This window comes from Aulonocara sp. 'chitande type north' Nkhata Bay, linkage group LG2 (assembly GCF_057382095.1).
Source record: "Aulonocara sp. 'chitande type north' Nkhata Bay isolate Kocher_YH1m ecotype deep benthic linkage group LG2, A_spYH_male_GT1.1, whole genome shotgun sequence".
Taxonomy (NCBI): domain Eukaryota; kingdom Metazoa; phylum Chordata; class Actinopteri; order Cichliformes; family Cichlidae; genus Aulonocara; species Aulonocara sp. 'chitande type north' Nkhata Bay.
The window spans coordinates 3,800,900-3,827,715 of record NC_141345.1 but is presented as its reverse complement, the minus strand read 5'-3'; the positions used below and the strand labels follow the sequence as shown (position 1 = coordinate 3,827,715).

The window sequence follows — 26,816 nt, the reverse complement described above, 5'->3', positions numbered from 1 at the left end:
AGCCCACTCACCAGGCACTAACGGGCTAGCGTGGGTCTGCCAGAGATAAATAATTTCTCTTTCTCAGTGAGGAGCAAATCCTCAGTTCATAGGCTAGATGATGACAGTACACGTATATGCTGTGGAAATGATTTTGTTCAGTGAATGCCGACTTCTGTTAGACACAAAACAGGCTAGAACAGGTTTCTGCTAGACTCTGTAATTATCAGCATTTGACAGGTAGCGAGAGTGAGGGCTTTGGGAGCCAGCCAATTAGGACTGGTATCCAGATTTTTTTTCAAGGGGTAATTTAAGAGGAGGATATGAAATATCAGGTGTTTGTGTGTGTAGGGCATTAGTGGGGATTTACTTTATACGACGAGGGAAATAGAATGGTCAATTTTAAGGTAAGGAATTAGAGCACTGGTTGTGTGATTACCAGCTAAGGTGAAAATATGCCGTAAAACTGATTTGATGGAAAAAAAAATGGCAGCATGCCGCTGGAGAAAAGGTAGATTCCCATCGTGTGGCTGTACATATTCTTTTTTCTCCATTTTACTGATTACATATAACACTAAGACCTTTCTGCCTTTCTACATGGCAGGAAAAGTTTAATAGCCACTGAGCAAACTGTGGGGATTCAGGCAGAAGAGGCATATGGCAAACCACAGCAACAGACCAGACCCCAGCCACAGGTAGGCATGGCATCAGGCAGGCTGGTCGACAGGCAGGCAGTTAATCAGCGGGGGCAGACTATGAGCTGCCGCCTCAGTTTGAAGTGACAGATGTGTAGTGAATCTTTAACTTTGCTTATTCCCCCACTGTCACTGCATCTGTCCCTGCTCTTCGCAAGTTTGGCTCAGCCCCCTCCTGTGTGAATAAGAAGACTAAAAAGAGAGCCATCACTGCACTTATTGATTAGTCCAGGCTGCTCTGGCTGGCTTCATTTAATGACCTCTGGGAGTCATTATTGAAAAGCTATTGTCTTTGTGATTACTTCACACTTTCCTCCCACCATATGGGAATCCTCCTGTTGCAACTGCAATGGTGAAATTTGTCGTCGTAGAACAAAAGTGTGCTTGTTGACTAGGTGAAAATAAATCCTAACCTATGTGATTTTTCACTCATATATATTTAGTATAATCCTCTTTTATTTTAACGAGGTCACAATGAGACAATGTTTTGGTAACAACAAAAATAAGAGGCCAGCGTATGGTCTCAACCGAAACAACAGCTCCTTTTATTGTCTCCGTTTAAATCCTACTATAGAAAAACATATCACTGACAGTATAAATGATACATCCCACTTTATTCTCATTTACGCATTCTGTCTAATCTCCTCAGAGGGCCCAAGTGGCAGGGACAGTGTCCCTCTCTCTTTCCCCACTCAGCCATGGCACTGGCAAAAGATGGTTTATTTTAATTGAAAATTAGCAAAACAAAACAAGGGCAAGAGGATCCCTGAATGGGGCCCCTTTCTCCGGGAGCTCCTGTGCCGTTGAATAATGCATATGGGAGAAAGTAAACAGCAGCCGCGGGCCTTGCTGGGTGAACAATAGGCCGCACACAGCCCAACCGGGGCGCCTATTTTATTACTGGCCTGTCAATCCCCCCAGCCTGGGAACTGTGGGACCTAGGCCAGGCAGCAGCTGCTGACCGCTCTACACTGACCCAACACTCCCAACAACCTGCAGGATAAAACCATCACACCTCTGCATACCTCCACTGATCGCCCTGCCCACTCCTAAGCTGTCCATTCACACACTCGGCATGTGGGAGATAAAGCAGTTTCCTGTTGGATTGTGATGTCCAATCAGTTTTGTTTATCTGAACTCAACTTAATTTCACTTAAAAGAAAAAAAACCTGATATGAAAATGTATGTACACATAACGTTTGACTCGATCTGTGCTCTGAAATTGAATTGGTGGCTTTTATTAAGATAGAATTTTCCTGCACAAAATACAATTTTGATTTAACATGTTGGGTTTTAGATTAACTCTATCCCATCTCCACGGCACTGGTCTGGGGTCACTGTGGCCACTTTTTAAACTTTTTCCTTCCACTAGAACATCCTTTGTGTGTGTGTTCCCTCTGGGCATTGAGATTCTGGTCTTGCTTCTGGCTTCAGCCAAGTCCCGGTTGCCATGCCGACTGGCAACTGGTCTCCCAGGATGAGTAATGATGTGATGTGGCTGTGCTCTAAAGTCCCAACAAAGACCTTATTACCGCTGCAGCACCTCATAACACACTATTGTTGTCAAGTGCTCCTGATATTAACCTGCCTGCACCGGGGCTTCCTCCCTTCACACAGAGGTGTGTGTGTGTGTGTGTGTCTGCAATCGTGTAGCCTATTTTGAGGGCTAGTGCTGATGAAAGTTGGTCAAAAAAGGGCCACATTAAAAATTTTACTTGAGTTGAACTTGGTAAGTTTTATATAGTTACAATAAGCATTAGATATCATTTTGCTAGTTTATCTATAATTTAGGATCAAAAGTTTTACTTTTTCTGAATCTGTGGGTTATTAAAGATTTTGTGTTCCTAACTGTGGTTGCTTATTTCATCATGAAACCTATCATCTAAATATTTTGGAAACAAAAACACGCAACAACAAAACTGCAATAATTTTAAAATAAACAATCCTACTGCAGGTGCCTAAGTCCCTTCAGTGCCTTGCTGCTCGATACCCATCTTGTTTAAACACCTCAGTGTTGCCTCAACATTATTTTAACTGTTTGCACATAATAAAAAAAATGCAGCTCATAAAAGTTTTAAAACATTTTTCTCTGTAAGTTATATTTCTGTGCCAAGTTACGTGCCACAACAGCTTTATTAATGGCTCGTTTCCGGTGCTGACATCATCTGAGAGCACCGGCTGATGCACTTTATGAACGTATATGTGCATATTTGCCATGATAGTGAATACAGAGATATGCTGTGACCTTCTGCTGTGCACCTGCAACAACTTGACTTGTTAATGTTTCCCATTTAGGCTGCTGATTGAGGTTTTGGTAGCAGGGATTGGACAACTGCCATCTTTTTCATAACATGTCGTTTATAATGTCCTTGGTCTCTCCACCAAACAAAGATGGTCATATGTATGTGCTTCATGCTTTAAAATAAAGTCTGCATCGGGCATGATTCATACCCTGTGCTCTCAGGTGTAAGGCCTCGTTTTAACTAGTTGCTCCACTATGTATTTTTTTGTATTTTTTTTAAGTACTCTATTCTGCTTGTCTGGTCCAGGAATAGTCCTCTGGCAGCCAAGTCTCCCATCGTGGGCTAAATTTGTAAAATCTTGATAAACAGACCCCAGAGAAAGTAATGGCTTCTAATTTTAACTGATCTGACTTTTGAGTTATACATGAAAGTCTTTATCTAAAATTAGGTTTATATAATTACCTCACTGGGCCTATAAACCATCCACATGGACCAGGCTCCCAGACGAGTGTGAACTGCCATCAAAGAGGGCTGTGTAAGTGTGTGCCTGTGTGAGATGCCACAGGATGTTTGAGTGTTTGACCTGGTTTAACAACATCCTCTGACAGAGACACCACAGGCTCCAGATCAAGCAAGAGATAAAAACAACTGTGTTCCAGGCCTTCACCCCGGCCATTGTTACTGCTTATCTCTAATGTAGCGCTTCTGCTAATAATGAGGAGGAGAGAGGAGGAGATAGAGGGAGGTGTTGTCATTGATAAGGAACAAAAACACAATCTATTGTTAATTAAGGTGTAGTTTAAGGACTGTCACCACCCAATAATGTGTAGTGCAGTTCTGTAAAAGCGGTGAACTTGCTTCACCTATACAAAATCTTTTGCATACAACATGTAACATGACTTGACAACCTTCTCAGAAATAGTAATTGGATTACATCAATATCTGTGCATGTAGACACACGAATACCTATTCATTATCATCATCACAGAGCCTCAAAGTTTGTTATTCGGATGAGTGCTGATGGCTTCGGAATGGATTCTCCTTTGTTTCAGCTTCATGAAGCATACGCTCAGGTGCGTCACACAGGATGTCTTGTCCTCTCCAGTTTCCATCGCCCTGCCCGGCGCTGTGTGCACCGAGGAGGTTATCGGCACAAAATCACCACTCTAGCTCCAGACTTGACCGGTGGGGGAGGGGCTTATGGGCCTGCATACATCACTGTCGCTGTGGGAAACCGCATCCATCAAATAAAGTCAAGCATTCACCTGTGTGGCTCAGGTGACAGTGGAGGAAGAGTGGGGGGTTGGGAGAGATGGAGGTTAACCTAGGGGTGTGAGCATAACCCTGACCCTGTGATGGTAGCGTAGGGAAGGTTTTGTTAGGGCACTGCCAGCCTCTTAGTCTATGTCCTGAAGGCAGGCAGGAGACTCCTGGACACTAGTGATAGAATTAGCAGAGCCTCCCCCACCTTTGTAGTCCCAGCAATGCCAAGCACTGTGAGTGTTATATCACCCTGCACCTATTTATCTATGCATATTTACTTGTGCTCATTCACTGGTGCTTGTGTGAGCATACATATGTGTCGCCGTTAAAATGAGTAGGGTGTGGCATTTGCTTCACCATTATGACCGGCTATGTCATAATTCATAGAAAAACTCCTATTTCAAAATTCTTAAGGAAGTAATTAAATATAAATCACCACCCACACATTTATTAGAAAATGTGTTATAGATACAGTTGAAGAATTAATTACACTCCAGAGTCATTAAAAGTAGACTCCATTTTAATTACGATCATTCTTTAATGCGATCACTTTGAAAGTTCATCAAATTTCTCATTCCCTAATGAAGCCAACTTCCATCACAAATACAGCTATTCCTTTGACATATGACATATTATTTAATTCAGTCCCCCTCTCCTCCCCAAAATAAATCACTCGAGTGACAATGCAAAACAGAGCTGAAGACACTTTGGTTGATAAGAGGCATATTTGGTTACACCTGGTGATATGTAGATAAGATTAAATTTGAGACAGAGGGATGAGGGGATGGGGGAAGAGTCGGGGTGAAGGGATAAAGGTTTTTCTCACCGGTGCATGAAGAACAACATCTCAGGTAGTTGGGGTAGGGGTTGAAGGATTGTCAGAAGACCTGGTCTGAACATGGTGCTAAATGCAGTTACGAGGCTCTGAGCCTGGAGTTAGAAGTTGAGGTAGAGGTAATCCTTGGATTAAGGCCGAGACAGGCTCCAGGACGGGGACACTGGCTGCTGACAGTGGGGCAGAGTGGATGTTCCTGGGGTCGAAAGGTCGTGTTTACCTGCAGCAGGTATTTCCTCTGGGAACTGATAAGACTTGGGGAGGGGAAGTGCTCTGTTCCAGGTGAGTGCAGAGGGGCCTGCAAAATGACACCGTACACAGTCCTTAGCTAAACCCTCCTCCCCTACAGGCTCGTCCTGTACCTACACAAACAGGTCACCTTTTATGCCTCATGCACTGACCTTTACTGGTTTTTTATACATAGTGGCCACTTTATGCATATAATATGGCCCCCTCCCAATCTCCTTTTAATATCTGATGGCTATTTATGACAATTAAAATCAAAATACTTTTTGATCATTGCCTGAACTGGCTGTTTTTTTGACCTAATACAACAAGAACATGGGCTTCTTAAAGTTTCTTCATTTAAGGAGGCAGCTGTGATAAGACTAGGGGGTCAGCTTGTTTGTTTTCCTTTCTTCATCTCCCTCACCTGGCTCAGCTCTGAGTCCCTAGCCCCAGGTGCTGAGAGGAGTCAGTGAGCTAGAACATGTTAACAAGCACAGCCTTAACCACTGTACTGAAAGACACACATGCACGCTGTGCTGGGTGGTAACTGGGTGGGGTGGGAAAAGCTCAATAGTGGTATGCAGTCATATTTTTTTTATCAATAAAAAGTTTCTACAAAGTTTGAGAATGTGTTTGTGTGACCTCGACATTTTTCTTCATGTTTTGTGGTTTGTGATCTCTTGGTTTGTGCCAATATGATCTGCTTTTTCCCCCACCTATTTTCACTAAATGCAAAAAAATGTGTAGAACATGTGCCAAAATTGTTTGTAGTCATGTCAGCTACTGCCAACAAGAGCTTAAGCAGCTGCAGAAAGCAGGTCCTTTGGTAGTTGTGTGAGTCTTGACACCTGTTTATGTCTGCTCTGTGTAGTAGAAGACCCTTGGTGTGTGTTCTCAAGAGTTAACATAGCTGTCATCAGCAGAGGAGGTGAGAGTGTGTGAGGTAGGTGTGTAGTGGTACACTCCTACTCTGTTCTCCTCTTCTCCTCCTCCTCATGCCCTCTCCTCTTCTCTTCCATCTCTGCAGAAAGCCTCATTAGTACCAAGGAGCTGCTGAGGTAGCACACGGCTGCCATTGTGGCCAATCCAAACATCAGGTCCTCTCCATCCGAGCCCCCCACTTCAGAACCCCCAACCAAATCCCATTTTCAGGCTCTGCAGCTGCCCTGCTCTGCCAGAGCACTTAGCCGTGTCATTCTATCCGGCTCTCCAGGCCTCTGAGGAAACAGGCCTGTTTTGTGCTTGGCCGTCTCTGATATGACTCCAGAAATGGAAATGAAGCCATGGATCTTCATTAGGAGAGGCAGGTGTCCAGAGAGATTCAGCCCAGGTGAAGAATCCGGGAGGGGGCGGCTAGTGAGGGTGAAGCCGGGTGAGGGGGAATTGGATTGGTAGGGGTTTCGATCCTTAAAACCCAGTGATGGGCCTGTTACCCTCCATACACTTACTCTCTCTCACACGCACACACACACAGGCGCATACACACTTCTTTGCCATCACCCCCTTACCCCATCCCTCTCCCCTACCCCAGCACTTAATTGCCCATGTAATGAGCTGCAGTGAATGGGATTACTTGTGTGGAGGTACTTGAGGACCCTGTGCATCGGGGGCACCTCCTGCAGGCCCTCATCTCCAGGGAATACATTTAGGATGATGTTTTCTATGAAGCACAGGGGCAAAAACCTCTCTGCATCTGGTCTAGTTACATTAAACCCTCCACAGCTTGCCCCTCCTTCCCTAGCCTCTCACCCCCTCTGGGCCTTTTGTTTCCCTAATTATTCATTACAGAGAGGTGGCCTTCCCTTTGAAACCTGTGGAGGTGGATGAGGCTTGGAGCTGACCACGAAGCATCGGAGCATCCCGAAGCCCGAGATGTCTTTGTGACAGGACACCTGTTATTTCCATCCATCCTCTATCAACTTTGCCCCCTCTCCTCTTACTGCACATTAACAAATCAGAGAGGAAAATAATCCTGGCATATCTATGTTAATGTATACCAACAGTTTATTGCATTTGATGTATAGTATGATGCTTTGTTTTCATTTAAGCGAAGGAACAGTGACATGAATTTTAATGCTAACTTTTTAATGCAGTCTAAACTAGTGGAGACAAGCAGAGCTGTTTGATCAATATCATGTAAATCAGTGACATGCTCAGAAAGCCTCTACTTTGGAGGTTATGCAAATGTTATTTTGTTAGTTCCATTAAGCAAAACAGACTGTACATTCCTCTTAATCTGTGTGTAAAGTGTGAAGGAGCACTCCCCATGGTGCCCTGAGCTGCTTCTCTTCTCACGCTGTTTTTAGTAAAATATTAGCCCCCTCAGCCCTGTGCTGGGCGGCTGACAAATAGAGGGCTGTCTTCCCCCTTCTCTCACAGGGCTGAGGGTTAATGATCCCAGTTTCAGGGGTTAAAGCTTGCCAGTAGGCCTTTCTCCTGCACCCCAACAGATGTTGCTAGGACTTTAATGTGGTTATCAAATCAGAGTGCCCTCTAAGCCCCAGGAGCTCATTGTGTGTTGGTGCATTCCAGGCCCTCGCCGTGGTGACAAGGCATCCTGGGGGCCAAGCTGGGCTCCCGCTGAGCCTTCCAGCAGCTCCTCAGAGCTGACAGCTCGGGCAGCCCCTCTCCCCATACCACCTCCGCCTCCACTAGGCTCTCTCTGTTTCTGTCTCCGATCCTATGCCCTCTGTGTCATAAAGTCATCCTCCATTTCCCCCTCTGTCCCACAGTGGCCCTCGCTGGTGTGCTCCTCACACAAATAGGCCCACTCACCCACTTTCACTACCCCACTCACATTCTTGGTCACACGCATCCATCCAGCTTAGACACGCACATGCCCACCATGGTGGCATTTGTTTAAATATGTGTACAAAACTGGAAACTAAAAAGTATTGTAAAACATGCAGATGCTGTGAATACACGGTGCACTTAGCCACAGTGGTACTAAGGTGCTTTATATGTCAGTTTGGGCATCTAAACACTGAACTGAAAGAATTCTGATTGGTGTGTAAACATCTTGTAACTTTAAAGAGCTCATTTAGAAAATCCCTTATGCAAGTGTTAAATGGTAAAACTTTGTGGCTGTCCTTAAAGATACCTAAAAATTAAAGTGAAAAGTGATGTTTTATTAGAGGGTTTAACGAAGAAGCAGATTATAGAGGTTACATGATCATATATGTTCATATATTTCTTAAAGAAGTACTGAATAACACCCATATCATCCCCCAAAAAAATTTGGAACAGGAATTTACACTTAAAAAAGTTAAAAATTCCCAATCCTGAAAACTTGCCGGCTTGTAGATGACTTGAAAATATCCCTGTAGTGAGGTGTGGTTCCATCTACAACAGGAAATTCAGGATGGACTGAAAAGAGGTGATGATTGTTAGTCTAATTACTTCTGTGTTCTATAAAGCATGTTTATGTTTTATAAATAAAAATGCAAGTTTAAAAAAATCAAATGACCTTCCAGTAATCGTCTAACAATTTTTATTGCTAGCATTTTTCACGATGATGCAACATTTAAACGATGCTGTATATGTCCACAAACACAAGGCGCTATGATAAACAGCGCATGTAAACTCATTAGAAACTGTAAACAGGTTGAGTTTTCATCGGTGTCACAAAAGCCTCCTAAATGAATGGGTCATGGTCTGGAGGCGATACTAGAGACTGGGGTCAATCTGTGCCTTTCTGCATGTACAGTATCAATGGCAGCAGCTGCGAGATTGTTTGTACACAGATGCAGGGGTGCTTGATGATAATTGCCTTGCAGCTGCGCTCCGGGCATTGAATTAGGTGCAGGTTTTTTTTTTCTTTTACCCCTTGGTGGCTCATATTGTGCGCAAGCCATTAAGAGCAGGAATGTGGGAAACAGTTGTAATTAAAGTATTCTGTAACTCAATTAAGGACTCTTCCCCTACAGTTTCCCCTGAGCCCTAACTGCTATCCTACACCTATTCCCTTCTGCAGGGGATCAAAGGGTGTTTATAGGCTGTGGCCTCTATCATCACTCGCCTGGCCCAGAGTCTTACTCGTTTAACTAATCTCTGCGCTGGTTGCAATAAGAAAGAGGAATTCGTTATGTGAAAAATTGAAGGCAAGATGGTATATGAGGTGGAGTTAAAACAGTGAAGTGGAATAAATGGAGAATTGGTGTTTCATGGAGTGCTGTGAACCTGCTTACCACGAAGAGGCGAGGCACTCATTAAAGCCATGAGTCATTTTTCATAAGCTGTTATCACTTCACTGTGCACAGAAGATGGATTGATGACAATTATACTGATGAAAACCTCACATACACTTTTTTGGCAGGAATAGAGCACTTAAGAGATTCATGCTATCATTATTTTTAAGTTAATTTCTTAAAATTAAAACAATTTGCGAGACAGATAACCATCTTTTTAAAATTTAAAATACAATTCTTTAATATGCAATATGGCATTACTTTTATATAAACTGTATAGTTTTTATTGCAATAAAATTAAATCCCTTTGTTCTAATTCCCCCAAACTGATGCAGGCTGGCTACTGGGTAATGTATCCAAATACTCTGAACAATGACAGGCAACAATCAAGGTGCTCAATTAACTGTATAACGATTAAGACATCAATTACCAATTTGATTGATGAGACCAAATGATCCGATTCATTTTCTTCATTCAGCGTAAAAACTGGAAGCAGCAGTATGAGAAAATGTGTTGATTAATGGTGTGCATGTACAGAAACCCCTTCTCTGTGGTAGTATGTGCAATTTAATATGCAAACACAGTAAACATTAAAAATAGCTTTTGCTAAATAGGTTTAAAATCCATAATAAGAATTACACAATAAAGAGGGAACAAACAGACTTGCGTTATTTAAAAAAAACAAATGCATTTAAAGAGCTGCCATAAATATATATATGATTTCTCAGTTAATTCTTTATAATACATGTAAGTATTTAATGTATCAGATGAATGCATTTCTTTTCTCTGTTGGTATTGATGTCGATGATGTTCCTCTGCCCCTCTTACAAAGGCCAAAACAATGTTTGAAGAGCGCCTTGAGACCAGCTTGGACTAAGGCTTTAGTTTTTATTCTGTTCATGTTGTCAATGTGTAGAGGGATAATTGAGGCGATCTTTGACTATGGGATCTATTTATACAGGGCATAATTCCCTCCGTATTCAGGCATTATCATGGTGTCAGAACAAGCACAATGGCACAATAAGGTCAATATAATGAAACTCCAAAACAATATGGTGTCATTCGTATAATAAAATGTGAGCCACTCTCGGTTTGTTTAGTCCTGCAACAGTCATGATCTTGTACTGAGCTCTTTGTAAAATTATTTGCAAATAAAAATGCATTTTGTGGAAGCCGATTTGACATATGACAAATGGTCTTAAGTTATTCTGTAATAAAATTCTTAAAAAAAAAAAAGAAGCAAGGAAAAGTAAAAAAAAATGTTTGTAACTTTTATATTTTCTATTTTTTAAATTGAATTCTTTATGAAAGTTGTGATTACTACTATTGTATGATAGTAATAATGTTAGTGGCTGTTATTGTGTTAGCTTGAAAAAATTGTAATTACAGTATTATTATTAGTAGTAAACCATTATTTGTGCCGTTAAGACTTTATTTCTATTTTTTCAGTGTTCTCTTATACTTAATGGCATTTGGAGCCAAAGTTACATCAGTTATCCGCTTTTTCGCATTAGCAATTTGACAAATACTCCCTTTATAACAGCCCCATATCATTCTGCTTGACTTTCCCCTGAGTCTGAATTCAGTTATTGATTGCCTGTTCAGTTTCACTTGGAAAAGGTTGATAAAAGGAGGTTTTCACTTTCTCAATTCAATGTGACAGCTCCCTAACAAGAATAATGGAAAGCACCCATTCACAGGCAAATCGAGCTAATCCAGCGTGCCCCTCCAGTCTCAATGGAGAAGTCACAGTCCTTCCCGGCCCATTCCATCACAAGCCTCTCTCTTCAGAAACCTTCAAAGTTACCCCAACTCCTCCAAAAGACAACATCGCTCTTTGTATACCCCTCTCACTCAACATCAAATGGATAAATCGGTCAATAAATGTATACAAAGTCAGAGGGGAAACAAAACTGAAGCATATAATTTGTTTGTTTTATGTGTAATCTGAATTTACTGAATCCCACTATCCATTTTGGTTTTTCCCATGTGCTGATGGATAGATTTTAAAAGAGCCGTTGGTGTGAAAGCACCCAGGTCCACATTAACAAAACAGATTTTACAGCCAAATGATGAATAAGGTATTAGTGATATTTGTATCCCTAATATTGAGCTACTGTAGCACAACAACACTTAAAGGTACTATGGTGTGGTTACAGCGGTATGCATCTGGTATGTTCCTCTTTCCTCTCCTGCACTCTAGGACGCTAGAGTTAGATATGAGCTACCAAGCAAAGGCTTGCACGTCTGAGTGAGTCATAAAGATTGAGTAAATATCTACACATAAGTGTACATAACATGTCTTACTATTTATCCACATGCATACATTTATGGTAGTGTCTCTGTTGCAACGGGTGCGTTCGTGTCATCCACGGCTTTAGTTTTATTGATAACAAGCAACACATTTAGGAACAAAGTCAGTGTAAATATTGTGGTGTGCTTATTTACACTTTTAAAGAGTGTTTCTGTTTTGGGTCAAGCGATTACAGATGTCTGATTCGCATTTGACTGAAGAATGACTTTGTAAGACTTTAGTTAGACCATTAAAGTGCCACAGGTTCACTGCCATTCTGCTTTTAGATGAGAGAAAAGGGAGATTAACATGATTTTGCTTTATCCACCGCATGCAAGCCTCAAAACCATAAAACACAACCCAAAGGCATCCCCGTCTTGCGGTGAATGTGCACTTGTTACTGCTCTCAATTCGGCTTTCAGCCCCTCTAAAGAGACAAGGCCCAATCACAATATTGTCAAGGCTCTGTTGGTTTTCTGGTTCAAATCCTTGTTCACGCTGTTTGCTGAGTACTCATCTGCTGTGACAGCCTTCAGACAAACAGTGAGTCCTGAAAGAGGTCTCCCACAACCAGATCTTTCCTGCTGGGCAGCGGCTGAAACGCTCCTTTCTCTCTCCATCAAGTGGAACCCAGGCTATTGAGTTGGCCCCTGGGATCCCTCCATTGAGGTGGGCTATGGGCCAGTGCTTCGCCCCTCCTCGCCCCGGGCCACCCTCATTCTCCCAGGACACCTGTACCCCTAAACCCCATCGTGGGAACCTTCTCGCTGCCTCTGCCACCTGAGCTGCTTACTGTGCCAGCTGGGCACATCTGACAACACCATTGGGAGCAAAAGCATACAGAGACCAAAGAGAGTCACAGCGTGCCGACTTGATTGAGCTCTTAGAACTTTTTACTGGCAAACTGTTGTTCTCATTGAAGGCAGAACGACTAAGGAATCTCCACAGAAGTTATGAATCAAACTTGTGACAGTTTGTGATCTATTGCGACCATTTAAGATTTGCATATCTGAAAAATACACTCACAAAAACACATTTCCAGCCTCAGATCGCAGCCCTCCCGGCTTACACACAACCTCCCTCATGCACCCTACCCTCTAAATCTCCATGGCACACTGCAAAAAATGGCATCAATTAATCAACATTCATGAACCGTTTACTTGAGCTCTCCTTTGTGTGCTGCAGGGCCTAATCCAGACAGAGACCAGGCTGTTCTGCAGCAGGGCAGAATGCGTCACTCCACCCTTTGTGGGAGAAACCCATCAACTGGTGTTTCAGGGAAATGTCTCCCCCCACTGCGAGCCTAACCTTCCCCCTCTCTCCCCCTTTTCCTCTTGTGCCCCCTCAGTACTCAGGGCAGGAAGCTCTATCTCTTAGACGAGGCCATCCATCTATCCTGCCTCTTCCAATCCAATTCACAGCCGCTCGACATGTATGAAGACATCTGTCCATATTTGATCAGATATTCCATTTTCCTGCAAATGATCTCACCCTCCATCCCCACCCATGAAGGAGGCAGCTATTTAGATCTGCTGATACTTTCCTGCATAATAACCTGCCAATTCTTTGCCTTGCAGAAGAAGCAAGTTTAATTGGGCCGTGCATTTAGAGCTCTTCTACAATTACACAATTACAGCGGAGATGCATTTCTGCACGTTGTGATGTTTGCCCCAATTTACTGCACTTTTCATACAGTTTAACTCTGGTTCTCTTTTCAGAGGATGCAAATTTGGCTCATTTGGCTTCAAATGAAGCATAATTGCTCATATTGAAATCCACACCTTTCTACAAGAGGTTCCTGCCAGTTAGTTCTCATTAAACCTAAGGAGAACAAAAATTCCGCACACATTCAGCACACGTGCCATCTGTATCATCTTGTGTTAAAAGCAAGGAAATTGGAGACAAAATGGATGCTGAGTGCATGGATGAAAAACTTAAAAATCAGTTTGTTCAAGTTAGTCAGTGCAGAGTAACCCCTTTCCCCCGACGTGATGCCTGTTTTCTAAATTTCTCACAAGGAGTGTGAATTAGAAATTTAACAGGGATGTTTCAGTGGGGAAAAGGAAGAAAAACCCCAAGGGACATGGCTGATTGAAATTAAAGCTATTTTCATTGTTTTCAAATACAGAATGTGTTTACTGCATGCAAGTTGAAAAAGCATTCAATTAAGTGCAGTCTAATTAGGTTGAATGGCATGTACGACTGGCCTCTCTACATTCAAAAAAACAGAATGGTGTGTCAACCCCGACATGTGATCACCATCAAACTGTTTTCCGCTCCTTCCCCTTCCTTTTATATAACTGTCTTAAAAGTTATAGAGAAAAAAAAACACCTCTTTTTGTCTGAAAGGCCCTCTGATTCTGAAGAGGTGGCCTGAGCCCACTCCAAACAATGCCTTACTAGATACTGTTTAAATTCATATCCGCTCGTCCTTTCTTGCGGGGGGACAACACAACAAACCACTGACCCAGTGATACACAATTAGAAGTGATGCGGCAGTTAAGGCTACAAGCAACTTTGTTTAACAGTCTGTCTTTGACCCTCCACCACTGAATAAATATAATGCTCCCAATGAGAGTAAGACACTGAGATAGAGTGAAAAGGGAGCTGGGGAAGATTTTAAGCCACAGATAAGTAGTTAAAGACCTTTATAGAGTATAACGCCATTATCCCTGCTGAATAAAAATAGGATTTAGTGTTTTTTCCACTTAATTTAAATCAAAAGAGTCCCCACCTTACATATTGCACTGGTAATGTAATGGAGAGAGACCCACAAAAAAGGCTTTGTGGCTCTGACACCTCCTATAGTGGGACTGTGTTGTCCTGTGAGCAAAAGGGAGAGAAAGGTTTTTCTTCCCTGCATTGCTATCTCCTAACACATTCTAATTGATGCTACTGCATTCCTCCACTGGATGCATTCAGTGAATAACGAGCCTTGGACTGAATACCCATGAATTGGTCCCCACCAAGCAAAGCAGTAAAGCCTTTGGCCCCCCATCTCTTAGCCTCCCCACACCGCCACCATCGCAACCACTACCAAGCACCACCTCCCCTCGAAACCTTCCCCAAAGCTCTACTCTAGCTTTGCCGACCATTAAAGCCCGACCATTGTGCAGAGATGCAATCCACAAAAGCTGTCAATCTCTCTGGGTCCTCCAAAGCTTGGACTCACACAGACTAGAGTGACAGACCTCCCCCTTCACCCCAACCCACCCCTGTTCCCCCTAAAATCCTCTCCCTGAAAACTTCTCAGCTAACTACCCCCCCCCCCCCCATACCCACCCTCACTCTCTCTCTCTTGCGCTCTCTCACTCTCTCCAGCCTCAGTGCACAAAGCATCAATCTGTCTTCAGCCCCAGCACCCTTGGCCCTTTGTCCCATCTGCAGGTGCCTCTGAAAGCACCCACGGTCGCCCCAGCCTCTGCGCACGCCACGCCTAGTCCAGGGACAGGAACTGCTGACAAAGACCCAGTGTGGGAATGAGGGATGTGTGGAGGGAGGGAAGGGGGGCTGCTCTAAGACAGATGGCTAGGGAAGTCTCCCGACTCCTCTACAGGGGCTGTCAGTTTAAATTCAGAGCTACGAATGAGACACACAGGGGCAGAACCACTACAGGAATGCCCACTTTATTCAGCAGGTACTGTACACTTCATGCAGGACCAGAATGCAGTAGGCGCAGCACACTCTGGATGACAAATAAAACTGCATTATATAATTAGTAATTTAACAAAGTTTTTACCTTGATATGTTCACAAATATTTTAAATGATGTGAAAATAAATAAAAATAGAAGCTACGTGTGGAATGCTGCAATAAGTCATGAAATAGACCAAAAGAACCTACTGCAAAAAAATCATGGATTTTTCTTGTTATCCTCTGAACTTTGACTTTGAGATCACATTTTCTTGCAGAAGCAAGAAGGTACAGCTGGTTATACCTCAAATGACTAGTATGTTCTTCATCTTTTTTCTACAATTTAGAAATCAGTGTTTATCCCTTTCTCATTTCAAATTTGAAATACTTACATCTTGTAAACACAACCAATAAAATGTGTTCAGAGATGCTTCAGTATGTAGATGTGCAACCTCCCTCATCACTTCATATGGAGTGTTAAAAAACGCTAACAGTAATGAAGAGAAAAACATGACTAATTTTTTTATAGCAATAAACTTTATACAACACCAATGATCATTTCCTGGAGCAACAGGTTTGTGACATCCTATTGATGTTACGGCGTTGCCACCATGTGGACATGCATTGAATTACAGCAACAGAAAAAAACGCTCCACTGTTGTGCATGCAAAATCAAAGAGTCGCAAAAGAAAAAGAAAAAAACATCAAATAAGCAAAAACAACAAAAACCATTTTGTCTGTGGATACATTTATAATATGTTCTTTCTTCCATTTTTTCTAATACAGACCTTGAGCATTTCCTTTTATGACCCTGTAGTCACTTGAAGTTTTACATTGTCTTATTTTTAGACTCTGCACGGGAACTTTTCCTGATTCAAATCATAATAATCTTTATTTATCTTGTACTGATCCCTCTAGCTTGGTGTGTAATATTTCTTCAGAGAGCCCTGTATGAAAGACAGACAGACAGAAATAAAAATAGTATGATCTACAAAAAACATCACAGTATTATTAGAGTTACTACAGTCCCATACTGAAGACCTTAATATGCAGGGTAGTGCAAAATTTTGAGAGCCATAAACAAGTAGATTGAAACTTGAACACAGAATGACACGAAATTTCATGAATTGTGTTAGACATAACCAGTAGACCTAGGTTTGTTTTTTAAAATGCAAGAAGATTCCTTGAGAAACTGCTGGCTTTTGTTGTTTTTTGTGGGATGTATCGGTTTGGTTTTCCTGTTAGGACACAGAGGGCCTGACTGAGGACCTCAGGCTGCATTTTGCCTATGTGTTCTCCCATGTGGCCAACTTTCTTCTGATTACTAGCGCATATGCTGACTTGATTATTTAAAACTTTTGCTGTGTTTACAGTGAACATCCGCCACTGCAACAGTATACATGACATAAAATAAGAACACACAATAGGCCCACTTTTTAAGTTTGACAGATTCACAGGTATGAAACCGGTCCATCTAGTGAAGATAACATCTTCAGTCCTTGAGACTAAATAATAAGTCGCATACAATTGATTTAGTATTCCAGAAACAAGAAATACTAACAAAACAAGTGCACATTTTTCTTGAGATTCAACATGGAGAAAAAATTAAAGTAAAATGTGATGAGTAATTTGTTACTTTTGCCACGTGGTGGCGATAGAGTCCAACTTACAGCTGTGGAGCTGTTCATTGAGAGACGATTTGTGATAGACACTACCTCTTTATGCAGCTGTTGAACTGCCTTTTATTAACTTTTGGTTGGGCCTAATATGTTTAAATCAGCAAGACAACAGCAACAACAATAAAAACAAAAGAGACAGTTTGGAACATAGAACGATCATGCAGTTTATGAAAAAAGAAGCCCCAAAGAGGAAGAGACTTTAAACAAAAAAGTGACTCACAGAGGGACTTGGGTGAATGGTTGCTTATCTCTCAAAACATGTAATCTCATAAGCTATATGGTAATTCTTACAGGAAACCACTGGTTATACATATTTTAGTAGGTTCTTTAGAAACAATTTAAACTTATTAAAGCCAAAGGTTATTCTGGCACACATGTGGTTATTCTAAAATGGTCTGTTTTTTCTTGTAGCGGTACAGCACATTTAAGACTTTCAGGTTTGAACCAATGGATTGTTTCATACATTTGAATACAATTGAAAGTGTTAAAGCAATAATACTAGACATTAATACCAAAAAAGTTAAAATGTTAATATTTTTTTCAAACTTATTCTGAAAGTTTTTTCATAAGTTTCAGAATAAGTAAACTTCATAGAGTTGCCCTTTTGTGGTTTCAGACTAAAATAAGCTTATGCACTTCTTTGTCAGAGCTGACATCTAGTTACCACTGAGTATTAAGCACAAACTGTGTGAATACCTAGTAGCTTGTTTGTTCTTTTGGTTCAGAACACTCTTTCACAACCACACAAATACATGCCTGATTTCTCATGTGAGGGATAACGTGTGAGCATTTTTTTCTAATGAACTTCCTTTGGTTTCACAAAGTGCATGGCTTTTCAGTATGAGCACATTTCATTTAAAGCAGGGCAGTGACCAAAGCAAGAATGCAAATCTGATGCCACATGCAAAAAAAAATCTGCTGAGGCCACCACTCATGCTATGACCCACACAAATACAAACAAGAACTTCAGAACTAAAGGGTCACTGTACTGCCCTGTAGCATCTAGCTTGAGCATGCTGAGCGATGGCGTTTAAGGTCAAAGATTCAGATAAAGAACATTTAGTTCTTTCCGTTTCCTTGATTAACATGATTCAAGCGTATTCTGCATTTTGAAGTGTGACACAATGGCATACTTGTCCATTACACAACACATTATACTACATGACACCAGTAGTTAATAATCTAATACAGATCTATTCTATAAAAATAAATAAATTTAAAAAATCTTTAATCATAACTTATTTTGGCTAATATTATTTTTGCTATTTTAGTATAATCATGGGTTGGCATTAAGCTATGGTAGCTCTTATAGACCATTGATTCTAAAAGCAGTTAGAAATTCCTAAGCATATAACTTTTGGCTGGCCGGAAGAGAATTTGATGGGAGATTTGAAGACAGAAATCATGAACTGGATTATGCTCTAGTTAAGATCTGAAATATTTCATTTGCATAGTTTCAAAATACGTTCAGCGTTGCTTTTATGATTTACTTTCATGCAGTCAGAGTGCTGGCTTTGTGGATCATTTTTTGTGTCATTTAAAATAGAATTTTCAGAACCCCTCCTTCCAAACTTGAAAGATTGCTCACTTCCTGTAATCATATCAGGAGATGCCTCAAACAGCATGAGGTGTATAAAAATGATTTCAAATGGGATTTTCTTATTTCATAAATACTGACTCTAAGTAATAAAAGATTGCAGATGCCTTTTGTCAAAACAGTTCTGACTTGTTGGGGCATGAGGGACCTCCATGGGACTCCTGTGCTGTCTGGAATTTGGACTTTGGCAATAAATCCTCTGTGGACTCTACAGTCAGGGCTTGTTCTGGCACGTCCCAGAGATGCTCTTGGGTTGGGTACTGGAGACCTAGTATTGTGGGTGAGCGTCCTAGGCTTTTGAGTTTCTTTGAGCTGAACAACTGTAGGTGTTTCAAGACTGCTGCTGTCAGGGACAATATGTCCCACATACTGAGACCATGTCCCACATTCTGAATGAATCATTCTAAATCAACTTAAGTCACAAAGCCACAGAGATGATTAGCAGACAGAACAGCAACCAGTTTCATAGTTACTAGAACAGAAAGAGAAGAGGTGACTGTAAGAAGACTATAGAATAAAACCATAACGACAGACATCAGCAACTGTTTATACTTTCTGTATTTCACCTACTGAGTGTGAGGAATTACAGTAATGGCAGTTACTGTCTCACCATGATTGAGTTTAAGTGTCCTGAGGGAGTTGGCTGGTTTAGACCTAGTTTTTCTTTTTGTCTACTTTTAGTTGAGTTTTTATTAGTTTCAGTGTTAGTTTCATTATTTGGGGTTGAAACCCAAGGCTTTCCAGAATGGGCAAGTTTGGGAAAACCAGTATAGATATTACCATAAAAACAGAACTTTTTGAAAGCAGTGACTCACAGCCTTGTAGACATCCAAAGTCTGACGATATAAGTTTTTCAAAGCCTAATCAGGCAAATTTTTAGAAAGTTTTACCACACTAACAAACGCTAGAACTAAGGATATTTTCTCCGTATTTTATTTAAGTTAGTTTGTAAAGTTTCGGTTATCTTTAATTTTTTCCATTTTTTTTAAATAATTATTTTATATGAGAACTTTTTTTTTTAAATTAACTATAATAACATTGCATCAAACCGCCTTTTGGTATCTGTCACATAATGCACAAACATATTCTTTGCCTCAAATTTAACTTGTTTCTATGCCTATCTGGTCCCTCTGCCTGTCATTGGTGTCAATGTTGGTGTGCTTTCACTAAGCTGATGTTATTGCTTGTATCCCAGTGCGCATACCATTTAGGTCATGGTTGTCAAACAGAAGGCATTTGTAACTATATCTTCATAAGTTTTACAGCTTGTCCTATTGATTGCCATTGCCCACACCAAACCAAAGTATTAAGAAATAGATAAACAATTAAATGAAGGAAAAGTTTCTGTTTTTAAACTATGCACTATAGAAATGTCTGCATTTTCTATGAATTAACATAAACTTGTTGTAAATGTTTCATAAACAGTCTGGACAATGCACTACCAGTAATTTTATACATTTGTCATATGGAAGAACAGAGTTATTTTTCTTATATTAAGACAAGTCAGGTATGAAATGTTTAGTTAAGCCTTTGACAGAAAGGAAATGTTCCTGGGTTGTGTGTGGCCCACAAAGTACACTGACTTTAACAGCCTTGATTTAAGTTATTTGGGGGTATAAGATGTTGCCTAATGCAGAAACATACACAAAATAATTCAGCTGAGAAAAATATGTAAAATGAAACTAAAACCTAGAAGTTCTTCCCATCTAGAGACGGGCGTCCATACTCCCTGACCTTTGGTGTCACGCTGGTCCCCCAGCACGGGAATTTAGACAACATTACCCACAGTGCAGTGCAAGCCGCACCTTCGCCGGGTGGAGCTTGTGAACGTGGGAACGTTGGTGGGCTGCTGCTGTTGCTGCTGGAGTGAAAATTGTTTGACAGGGAGGTGAGGCGACCTGTGCACGGGGGACTCGCAGGAGAAGTTAGTTTTTACCGTGGCGTTAGCCAGCTTTTTGAGTCAGCGGGAAGGCGAGACTCGGGGGCGACAAATGGTTCCTTCGCGTGTAAGCAACAGGGCTCAGAGCGAAATGTCAGGCACTGTTTCAGCCTTGAGCAGCGTGAAGCGCGACTAGTACACCGCAACGGGGAAAATATTCAGAGGGGAGAGAGAATGCGAATGGTGCGAAGATACCGAAATCAAACAAAATGGAAACGATGTAGCGTCGCTGCGGCATTTCATATAGCTAGAACTAACGTTAGAGTAGAGAATAGATAGCCAAGGAGCTAGCACGTTTACTAACATACATGTAAAGTTATTCACCAGAGAAACTGAAGCAGAGCCCGGAGGCGTCTGTTGAATCTGAAGAGTTCATCAGCATTGTGAAATTAAAGGAAGAAAAGATGCTACGGAGAAGACTGAACCGTTGGGTATGTGTGCCTGACACACACACACACACACACACACACACGCGCGCGCACACACACACGGTTAGCTTATGACGTCCAGCTGCCACTGCTAGCGTTTAACCGCTGTGGTTTTGCTTCCCCTCCCCAAATAACAATGAAGTGCTGAGCGTGCCCTTGCGTGATGTATTTCCCCTTTGCTGTCTTCGTTGTAATTGCGATTGAATCCACACACATTGCAACAAACAGTTTTCCTCACACCGCCAGATAACACGAACCAGCTGTTGTCTCACTTCACGGCTCTCGTTAGTCAAGCAGCTGGTTGTTAGGTAAGTTCTTACCAGCCAGGAAGTCACGACAGATGCAAGTTAGCATTAACGGGGAGTCAACTGCACTTTTAGTGCAAGTTTTGCAGTGATAAAGGGAAGTACAGTCTGTCGTCATCCTAAGCAACAATATTATTATCGTCATTAACACTTTCAATATTACAGTGATGATAATGAAACCTTTTAAAATGGTTTTCAAGTTCTAAAAAAAGCAAAAAAAATGACAGAAATACAAAATGGGGAAAAAAGAATAAATAACAATGCACAAGAGCAATAATATCAGTAAACACCTGGAAACTACAGCTCGATTGAGAAGACACCTATGCCCAGGGAAATGTTTCTATTCTCTGGGCTCCAAAAATTTATTCACTTGTAAGTCAAAACATAATCTATCAAACCAGGTGTGCCACCTTGTGTTGTCTTTATGGTCCATATCTGTTGACTCAGTATTGATTAGTGAAAACAACTATTTCATCCATTCAGTTAATATAAATGCTGTGAATGTCACTTGATGCAGGTTCTTAAATTTTGAATATAGAAAATTGGTCATATATATTGTACATACAGTGGGTAATTTATACTGTTAGTCTTAGTGTAAGTGAAACGACACATCTGTTAGTTGAAATCAATTTAACCAGATAATGAATGCATATTTGTCCTCAGGAAGCATAATCGCACAGTCCCTGCTATGTGCTTGGCCATAAACATTTTTTTCAGTGGTGGAAGGTGGTGTTTTGCCAACATTAATCGCTTAGGCATGATATTTCATAATTGGTGAAATAAATGCTTGCCTCTTTAAAGTTCATCCACTGGTTTCATTGCCCTTCTCATCGGTTAATCATGAGTGGGCTAGTTGAAAGTGGAGTATCTGCGTTTATAAATGCTACACCGCCTTTACTGCCTCTTTATCCACTTCTTATGCACCAGTAACCTGTTGTCACCACTGAGCTGAATCCCTCACACGCTGTGTGAGCAGTATAGACACCGAGAGTGAATAGGGAGAAGCAATATAATAATTATAGTTCCTGACCCTCCTCCTGGCCTCTCTCTAAGTGTTGCCAGGTCAGCTGGTTTTCCTGCTTGAGGAGAGGATTGCTGCTGTAATCTCTCTTCAGCGTGAGCTGTAAATAATATTTTGTGCAGGGCAGCCAGCCACACTATCATTGATGCATGCAGTGCTGGTATCTGAGGCTCTGGCTCTCTTCCTCCTGATTTTTCTCTGCCACCCTCCCCTTGCCCACGGGAGGTACACGTGCATCATGAAGAGGGAGAAAGATGGAGAGGAGGGAGAGTGACCAAAAAGGCACAGTGGAAGCCTCGTGTGTTTACTTGACTCTCACACTATGATGTGCCGTGCCACTAAACCCGGAGTGTTTAGAAAATCATTAAAGATGGCTGTGGGAACGAGGGCGCTTTTCATGAGTAGGGAAGCTCCAGAGGTTGTAATGCTCTTGACAGGAATGCAAAATCACACAGTTGCCTTTGATGTTCATTCAAGCCCTTGAAGGCAGCAGTGTGATCTGTGCGAGGTGGAGCCTGGCAAAAATGTGATAGTATTATTGTGGAAGCCCTGCCTTGTGTTCAAGGAGAACAGTGCAAGCAAATAAAAACAACATTGCCCATGCAGCACCTCAGTTTCCTTTCCTTTTGCACCATGGTAACTACTAGATCTCCTCCTACTCAGTAGCTCGGTTAAAAACCCCGCACGTGAAGTTTCAGTCCTTTATTTGGATTATGTTACAGTGCTGTAGAAAATATTTCTTCTGCTCAGTGGTGAAGTACACCGAGGCCTCATGTGATGCAGTCACCAGTTAAGAGAATGGAAGCTTTGGTATGCACAAAAGCAGGAAGTAACCATATAGACATAAACAAGGCTAACTTGTTTTTGGATTCCACGATCAAAAAATGTGTGCTAAAAATAGGTTTCCATTTAATTAAAAAATCAATCAGCTGTTTAAATCCTTCTTTGGGAAAATACCAAAAATTCTCCAGTGCCAGATTGCTGCTTTTTGTCTTTGGACTTCACTTGTATATGCAAATTGACAAGGAACTAACCTAACTGACAGATTAGTTCATAATAAAATTCCCATCTGATTCTGAGAGGTAGGTTTTCACTAAAACTGGTATTTTCTCTTTACTAGCATAAAAAGAATTTGTTTGACAGCACTCACTGGACTGACCAATGATCAGAACAATGGGAAAGTCCAAGGATCTCAGTGATGATCTAAAAAAAGAACTGTAGATTTATGTTTTCTTTTGCAGCCGTTTCTAAACAAATGCAGAATCTAAGATCATCAGTTAAAAAAAGTACAAGTTATTCCGATATGTCACCACCGTGCCAACGTCTGGAAGAAGACCCAAACTGTCACCAAAATGTCAGATGAGGGGAAACTGGTAAGGGATCATCAAGGCTCTTGCCATGAACTGGAAACTTACATAATACAAATATCACTGTCTACAGTGATGCAAGTTTTACACCCCCTTGGACTTAGTGGGTGCTGACCAAGGAAGAAGCCCCTGTTTCAGAATTGACACCTTAAAGCTTGAATGAAATTTGCAGCTGCCCACAGAAATGCCTTTAGGAAAAAGATTTTATGGAAAGACAAGACATTGATTAAATAAGTAAACTTGACCTTGATTGAGCTATTTGGCTACAATGACAAGTAGGAGGAGGATTAAAGGTGAGGCTTTCAAACCAAACAATATTGCACCAGCTGTGAAGCATGGTGGTGTGGCATCATGTTCCAGGCCTGTTGTTCTGCCAGTGGTGCTTCTACATTGCACAGCGTGGATAGAAAAATGTAGCAGGACCACCTTCAAATTCTTCAGCTTCACCAGTTTCGTTTACAATCTTCAGTTGCCTACCTCAACAGATAGACAATTGAAGCTTAGACACAATTAGATTTTCTAGGTAGGAAAATGATACTAAATTGGTTTTGGAATGGATAAAGCGGAATCCTGGAATTTCATTCCCAAAAATATGCAAAAAGTTATGGAGTAAGTTGAAAAGCTGTGTCCATGCCCCAGTAAACCAACCAGTTTAAACCGATTCAAGTATCTTGACAAAGTTATGATAGAAGGTTGTAAATAACTGCCAAAAGCATCTTGCTAGCTAAGGTGCAACTTGCTAAGTGACCTTTAATCAAATATTAGTGGCAGTGTATGTATTTGAGATTTGTTAAAGATTTATGCTGTACAATCATTTCACCCTGGCAACAGAACAGTTCAAATAAATCACTGAAAGCCTTAAATTACAATTAGCATATGTAAAGTTCTTCCTGCTGTAAAATATAGAAGTCTAAAACCACCTCTCCATCTCTCATCAATCTTTCCATGATGATCTGAGGCCTGCCTCAACTCTGAGACTACATGACATTACCAAAGAACTAGGTTTGCATGTCAAATGCTTTGGAAATTCCCAGAGGTTTGCAAACCTGTTTGGCAAGTCGGTCAGCAGCACTCGCAGTTTTGAAATGTACACATCTTTCACAAACCTATGTAGCAATTAATGTTGCTCACATTCAAGTGTAGGGCTATAACAACATTAGAATTTCAAACTCAGTACTACTATTAAAAATTAAGAGTCCATTGTCTTTTAAATAAATATTAGAATAACACTTGTCTGTATATTTAGCTACAGTCCTGTTTATTTTTGGCTCAGCGACACTGGTGAGACCCGTGGCCACGATTTCTGTCTAGTTGCTGATGACCTTTTCTCCGCCTCAATCTGTGACTTTTAAGCGAAACATAACACTTTCTAGACACAAATAATTATGTTAAATCAATTTTGTAACACAAGTTGTGTGCTAATTTTTTTTTAATCTCGTTAAATTAACATTGTCTCTTTACATTACAGAATGTAGGACTGATGATGTTTGGTGCTTAGCTCCATCATTGTTGTCGTTTCATTTCCTTAATACTCACTATTAGATTTTCTCCAGTTTTTTCCCTCCTTTTTTTGTTTTCCTGCCTGTCAGCTTGGACATTGTCATACTACGCATATACTGTAATAACTGAAATGACACTAATGAAAAAGTAAACCAGTAAAAGAAACATGAGAAACACAACAAGAGGAGCCTATAGAGAATTTATTGAGCTCATCTTGGAAAAACAAAATGTGTTTGATCATAATTCTGATTGCAAAAGCTGCCAGACAAGATGGGTTTGAAATAATGGTAAGTCAACAGACAGCTAAGGTAGCAGTTGGGTACCGGTATTTGCTAATAGTTACATGTATGACATTAACATGTGTGCTGGACAGGTTAATGTTTCCAATAACTGGTTACTATTTATATGTTGTTGAAATGGAAGCTTTACTGACTCCACAATATACCCCATAAAGACCAGGGTGTTACTCTTTAAGGTACTTTTCTGTTTGCCATGCTTCTGTTTGAGTGCTCAACTGGTAAAGAGTGGAGAGACTGTGTGAAGAATGTATGTTAGGCTGTATGTCAGCTAGAGAAGATGAAGGCAGTACTGTTTGTATTAAGTAATAAGATTAGTATCTCATTATAGGTGGGATTTATTTACATACATACATAAGCTGCCTTTGTTATAAAGGACACTAAAAAAAGCAAGTATTGAGGTGTTTTTAGAATTTTGATATAGGTGCTTTAGGTCTCCATTCTGGTCAAACCGCTACTTGAGTGAACTATATTTTAAACTTCCAGATTTTATCACATGTCCACTTTTCTCAATAAAAGCTGACTTCTCATTCAGCAATAAAAGGAAATGTTTTTATCTGCTGCTGTACAATAAGAAAAAACAGTATCTGCTTATGGCCTGCAAGTACTGGGGCAACTACCGGTACTGCAGCATTACAAGCATTCAGTTATTGCAGCATTATCCGTCCTTCAGAATGCTTCAGATGTGTTTTTCCATGCTGGTCTGGCTTTTGACATGCTGACTACTGTTAACAACTAGTAGCACCTGTTGGAAACGTGCTAGGGGCTTTCAGTAACTGATGAGAATCAAGAATTCCCGAACAGAGCTGTTACTCTTTGGTTAGCAGTAAGGGTAACAGTGCATCTAAGTGCCACAGCCCATAGAAGGCATGTAAAGTCATCTGATTTATCAGGCCTGTTTGATTAGGGGAGATGCATATTGATTATGTGTGCTCAGTTTTGCCGCCATTAGTCTTGCAACCGTGAACTGGCTGGTGAAGAGAATTGCTTACTCTGTTTTCTCTCATCCTTCCTGTCTCCGTCTGATCTCTTGCACTCTGCCCAGTAATAGAAACACAGCCAAAGAAGCTCATCTGCAACACACAGCGGGATAATAAATATATTTAGCGTGGGGAGAGAGGTACCATGAAAGAATAAACGGCCTGCTGTGAGATAGTGGGCTGATGAAATATAGTGGGGGAGACCGGAAAGACCTGCGTGACTCAAGCCTGAAAAACTGTAGTGAATCTGGGGGTTAGATATGTTGCCTCTTTGCGCCTCGCAGTTTCCTTTCGAATGGACGGACATTTTCAGCCTTCCTATAGTGGAGGGGGCAGTTCAGGCTCAATA

General features: G+C 41.1%; 1 protein-coding gene across 8 annotated transcripts in view; it reads left to right on the top strand.

Annotated features, from left to right (window-relative positions):
• The first annotated feature begins 20,441 nt into the window (after positions 1 to 20,441).
• The window catches only part of atp11c (ATPase phospholipid transporting 11C (ATP11C blood group)), a 42,731-nt gene continuing 36,356 nt past the window's right edge, over positions 20,442 to 26,816 (top strand). For all 8 annotated transcript variants that reach the window (XM_086302503.1, XM_086302510.1, XM_086302474.1 and 5 more), the window contains exon 1: positions 20,442 to 21,001. In XM_086302503.1, the coding sequence (XP_086158629.1) occupies positions 20,975 to 21,001 (27 nt within the window). In that variant the 5' untranslated portion in view covers positions 20,442 to 20,974. The remainder of the gene's footprint in view (positions 21,002 to 26,816) is intronic.